This window comes from Carassius carassius, chromosome 48, assembly GCF_963082965.1.
Source record: "Carassius carassius chromosome 48, fCarCar2.1, whole genome shotgun sequence".
NCBI classification, from domain to species: Eukaryota; Metazoa; Chordata; class Actinopteri; order Cypriniformes; family Cyprinidae; genus Carassius; species Carassius carassius.
This window is the reverse complement of record NC_081802.1, coordinates 8,743,888-8,750,052: the sequence shown is the minus strand read 5'-3', so window position 1 is coordinate 8,750,052 and position 6,165 is coordinate 8,743,888. Positions and strand designations below refer to the sequence as shown.

Here is a 6,165-nt window from a genome sequence, read left to right as displayed (position 1 = left end):
TAGTTTCATTTCTAGGTAAATGGTCTTGTTTCTGAAAGCGCGTGACAATCTAGCTCTGTGGACAAACACTGCAAGGCTTGTTCATTTGGCTCCACCTTGAGCTCCATCTGCCATGGTAGAAAATAATGTTAACTTCAAAATACTACTGTTAAAAATGCATAAATTATTGTTCACTGTAAGTCAAAGTGAAAAAAGAGTATAAGTAAAAAGTGTGATTATTTCTACCGGTGTAAAAAAAAATTAAACCACAACTAGTAAGAACAATAACATAACACTGTTTTTTGTTTTTTTGTCTTGGCTTAAAGATGCATCAAAGGCTGAAAACGCGCAGCGTGGTTCCTCGCACTTTACCAGAAGAGCGAAGAAAGCAGCTCTGTAGTTTGCTGGGGAATGTGGAGCTGACTCTTCTCTACAAAGCTTCAGTCCATGGATATAATGCTTTTGTCTTTCATCAGCGATGTGACCATCAGGGTCCCACCTTACTTGTAGCCTACAACCGTTCAGGCTACATCTTTGGTGGATACACTAGTGTAGATTATACTCAGTGTTACCAGCAAATTACAGATAAAGAGGCTTTTCTGTTCAGCTTTCAAGGAGGAAATCCTTTTCGCATCAACATTAACAGTGAATGTTTTGCACGTTATGATGATGCTGGAATGCCCAACTTTGGTCAACAATTGTACTTTTGCTATGGAAACCAACCAGTTGTGCATCTTGAAAGAGGAGCTGTATCATATTTTACAGAAGGGTTAATGCATTCGATTTTAGTCCTGCCACACTATATGGGAATGACACTAAACTGATTGAATGTGAGGTTTACAAAGTGGAACAAGGTAAGTCATTTATCAGAAAACAATTTTTTTATCACTAACTCTAGTTGTGTACAGTAAATTATATACATTTGTGAGTCAGTTCTTTTAAAATGTAATGCTGTTAACATTACTGTGAAAAGTTGTATAATGAAAATAAATCCAGCTCCTCAGGTCAGTCCCCAGATGAAGCCATGGAGGAATGTTCTGTGGACAGCTAAGTAAGTTTTCACTCAAAATTATTTTGCTTCTAAATTCAAAGAGTATTGTACACTAGTAAAGTTGTGATCTCTTTTGTAGACGAAGAGCAGAGCTCATGGGATTGATCAGGAATTATAACCCCTGGTGACGTCTGTGAGTCGGGTCAGAATCCTAATGATCGGTCCTGTAGGTGCTGGGAAATCCAGTTTCTTCAACTCCATCAACTCCATCTTCATGGGTCGCATTACCAGCAAAGCCATGTCAGGATCTGCAGGCACTAGTCTCACCACACAGGTACAGATTCAATACGATTATCATGTTTCCTGTTAGAGCTCAGGGAACGGCTCTTGATGACTTCGGGTCTTGATGTGATTCTCTTCTTGGTTGGTAGTTTCGCACATATCCAGTGAAAGACGGTCGTGAGGGAAAGCCATTGCCGTTTGTGTTGTGTGACACCATGGGACTCGAGGAGCAAACCGGTGCAGGACTGGATATTGAGGACATCAGCAGCATTCTTCAGGGTCGTGTACCAGACCACTATAAAGTAAGTGCATTCATCTCTAAAATGAATGATAGCTTAACTATAAATTGAAAATTCAGATTGAAGCTTTTCTTTAATATACTTCATCTTAAATCCTCTGGATTCAGTTCAACCCCATCACACCATCTCAACCCGAGGACCGAAAGGCCTCCAGACCTGCATCTCTACAGGAGAAGATCCACTGTGTGGTGTATATGATAGACACCACCAAAATCTCCCTCATGCCTGACAAACTACAGGAAAAGCTCATCACCATACGCAGAAAAGTGAACTCACTGGGTAAGTAAGGTAACAGCATTTTTAGACACATCAAAGATACACTATAGTCTAGTGACTAACACAATACTTAAGGTGTGTTTTTGTTACTTTTGTCTATCCCAAATATTCCAAGAATAACTACTGGCTATTTACACATTTCAGGCATTGCCCAAATGGTTTTGATGACGAAAGTAGATGAAGCATGTCCTGAGGTGGAGAAAGATCTTCAAAGCCTTTATGTCAGTTCCTACATCAAGTCAAAGGTGAGACATGAGCACATGAACTGTTTCCAAAGTCACTTTCCAAAACCCTCTCTGCTCCTCACTGGTGGAATGAGCAGCCAAACTCTACCCAAACTGCTGAGAGAATCACACCTTTCACGAAGCACCTAAAGACACATAACTTACTCATATTAATCTTCTTTCATCTGCTCTTTTCCTAGTCTAGCTTTCTAATAAACCTGGTATTGTACACTATGAATATTATTGGCTCTGTGATGAATTGTTTATGTCCTTGTATTGTAGGTAGCTTGGATAAAAGTATCTGCTAAATCCATAAATGTAAATGAGTTGTTTTGTGTGTGCAGGTGCAGGAGGTGAGCTCTCGGTTGGGTGTGCCGGTGTCTTGTGTGTTACCGGTGAAGAACTACAGTCAGGAGCTGGAGCTGGAGCTCAACTGTGACGTCCTGCTGCTCACCGCTCTACAACAGATGCTCAACTTTGCAGACGACTATCTGGACGATGTCTGTCCCTTTGAGGACAATCCCAAATAAAGTGCTGTGTATTATATAAAGATCAGGATATTTACTTCTTGATCAACACAATAAGATATCTTAAGATTTAATAATTGTATTCTGTTCTGTTTGCCTGCTCTAGTTCTTTTATAGTCAGAAAATCCATTCAAGAAAATGCAAATATGGTAGTTATATCAATTTCATGTAACATTATAACCATTGATACTTTTGTTAGTTTCTTGTTTACTGTTGTTCCATGATCAGGTTTATAGTACTAGACTAGTACTTATGGCACTAGAATGATGTGTTTGTACTGCAAATTAACAGGAAAACATCAAGAATTCAAGAAGCTAAAACTGTATAGCCATTATATATACAAAGAAAAACATAATTTTTAATAAAGATACCATTTTTGATTTTGTGCTTTAAGCTCAAAAGTTTATTTTGTGCAAAATATATAAAACTGACTGAAAATAAAGTAATTAATTATACACATGATGACTAAACTTGATATCAAATATTAGTCAAGACTTGATCAAGATGCTACAACATTTTTAATTAAGTTTGATGGCAATTTCTCGCAGTAGTAATTGGGTAAAAATAGAAAGTTAATAAATAAAAAATCAACACCACTGACTTTTTTTTATATATAAAAAAATATTTATAAAATAAAATCCCTAATTAAATAATCAAATATTTTTTAACTAAATACATGTTATGGAACAACCATATAAATCGGTCATTATGTTGCTTTATTAGTTGCAGACATGTATTTTTCCCAGTTACAGAAACCCAATCACAGAATAAGATGAACAACAACAACAAAAAAACTAACAAATGCAGTAAATATTATCTGTGTAGTAATCTAAACAGACTAGTGTCTAGTGTGTGTCGATAGTTGATAGATTATGTTGATGATGATGAGAAGAGCTAGGCTAATTCTTTCACACAGAACGCTGACTAAAAGGTAATCTACAGAGTCGACATATATATTAGAAAAAATGTAAAGCAATTTCACATTTTTAACTTTAGTTCTTGACATGAGAACTTAATTAGGCAACATGCAATTTAATTGCAGTGCTATCGATTTTAAAAGTCATTTAGCTGAGATAGGTAGTCTTCTAGTAGAACGGATTAAGCTTCTAAAAAGACACAATATATAAATTACACCACAATAAAGAATGCATATCACTCTGTTCCACGGACAGCTTTGGGGCACTCTGTTCACTGTTTGGTTCATCTTATACCGACCTACTTGCAGAAACTGAAATCAGCTTAAACTGTATTAAGGACTGTAAAAAGATGGACTGATGAAGCAGATCAGGATTTAAAGGCTTGTTTTGACCTCACTGATTGAAGTATTTTTGAAACTGCTGCCATCGAACTGGAAAAGCTCACAGAGACTGTAACATAATTTATCAGTTTCTATGAATGTACATTCCTACCAGGCCTCATTTAACCTACAACGATGACAAACCATGGTTCACTGCAAAACTCAGCTCCATCAGGACAAAGACTATGCTTACAGGAAGGGAGACAATGTCTTGTATAAACAGGTAAAATACACACTGTAAAAGGAGATCGGAGTGGCAAAGAGGAATTATTATGAAAATCTAAGGACTCAGTTCACCTTTAGCGACTCAGCATCAGTGTGAAAAGGTCTGAAAGAGATCACCAACTACAAGACACCATCCCCCAGCACTGTGGAGAATCAACAACTGGCAGACGCAACATGTTGAATCGGCTTGTCTGAAATCCTGTGCTGACCAGCTGGGCCCCATCTTCACACATATCTTTAACTGATCACTGGAGCTGTGCGAAGTCCCTTGCTCTTCCATCATCCCCATCCCAAAGAAATCCAAAATTACACAATTAAATGACTACATGACCTCCAACACCATCATCCCAACACTCCTTCTGCCCAAACTAACTCAGCTCTCCATGCCCATCTCCGTCTGACAGTGTCAGGCAGCAGTTAGTGAGGCTGGGAGAACTCACATCCACTACCCATATAATCAGCACTGGAGCTCCTCAGGGTTGAGTGAGTGAGTGAAGTGACATTCAGCCAAGTATAGTGACCCATACTCAGAATTTGTGCTCTGCATTTAACCCATCCGAAATGCACACACACACAGAGCAGTGAACACACACACACACTGTGAGCATACACCCGGAGCAGTGGGCAGCCATTTATGCTGCGGCGCCCGGGGAGCAGTTGGGGGTTCGATGCCTTGCTCAAGGGCACCTAAGTCGTGGTATTGAAGGTGGAGAGAGAACTGTACATGCACTCCCCCCACCCACAATTCCTGCCGGCCCGGGACTCGAACTCACAACCTTTCGATTGGGAGTCCGACTCTCTAACCATTAGGCCACGACTTCCCCTGTTGGGTTGGTGTTCTCTCCTCAATGCTTTTCTCCCTGTACACCAACGACTGCACATCTAAAGACCCCTCTGTCAAGCTCCTGAAGTTTGCGGACGATACCAAACTCATTTGCATCATTCAGGACAGCTAAGAGACTCCATACAGACAGGAGGTTAAAGAGCTGGCTGTCTGGTGCAGTCTCAACAACCTGGAGCTCAACACGCTCAAAATAGTGGAGATGAACCCCCCTGCTCTCCCCCCACTCACCATCATGCATGGTTCTGTGACTGCAGTGGAGTCATTCAGGTTCCTGGGCACCACCATCTCTCAGGACCTGAAGTGGGACATTCACATTGACTCCATTGTGAAAAAGGCCTAGCAGAGGTTATACTTCCTTTGCCAGCTGAGGAAGTTTAACCTGCCACAGAAGCTGCTGAAACAGTTCTACTCTGCCATCATTGAATCCGTCCTCTGCACTTCAATAACTGTCTGGTTCAGCTCAGCTACCAAATCTGACCTCAGAAGACTACAGAGGGTAGTCAGGACTGCTGAGCAAATCATTGGTACAACCCTCCCTTCCCTCTAAGAACTGTAGTCATCCAGAGTGAGCAAAAGGGCAAAATCACTCTGGACCCCTCACATCCAACACACTCTCTCTTTGAACTGTTGTCATCTGGCCGACGCTACAGAGCTCTGAGCACCAGTACAACCAGACACAGGAGTAGTTTCTTCCCCCAGACAATTCATCTCATGAACACTTGACAACAACTGTGGAACCCACAGCACTATTTATACACTCATACACTTGTCATATACTTTATCTAACACACACTTAGTTTACACTTAAAATTTTTCACATAATATACCTGTACATACAAAACTGTCTCCTGTGATATACCTGCACATACAATTGCCAATTTGTATATTGTTATTCCTTATTTACTTGTTCCATTTTTTTTAATCTGTGTTTTTGTTCTGTCTCTGTCATTCTGTTGCACTGCAGAAGCTTCTGTCATGAAAAAAATTCCTTGTATGTGTAAACATACCTGGCAATAAAGCTCATTCTGATTCTTATTCTAAGTTGTAGGCTAATTGGTTAAAGGGGGCATAAAACACAGTTTTACCCAATCCCAATCTCTTGAGGACCCATAGAGTAGTACTGCATATTTCATATCTCCAGTAAGTCTTTAGTTTTATCATATTTATGAAAGAAAGACACAGCTTTACGATTTTCTCCGGAAAAAGCAGAGCTCCTGGATG

At 39.9% G+C, this 6,165-nt stretch overlaps 1 protein-coding gene across 1 annotated transcript; it reads left to right on the top strand.

Annotated features, from left to right (window-relative positions):
• Positions 1-614: 614 nt before the first annotated feature.
• LOC132131788 (interferon-induced protein 44-like) lies at positions 615-2,810 on the top strand. The gene is given in 8 exon segments (XM_059543905.1): positions 615-833; positions 976-1,030; positions 1,110-1,150; positions 1,153-1,304; positions 1,402-1,554; positions 1,659-1,830; positions 1,972-2,072; positions 2,396-2,810. Coding segments are annotated over 7 exon segments (840 nt in total). The 5' UTR covers positions 615-833; positions 976-995; the 3' UTR covers positions 2,582-2,810.
• Positions 2,811-6,165: the final 3,355 nt, after the last annotated feature.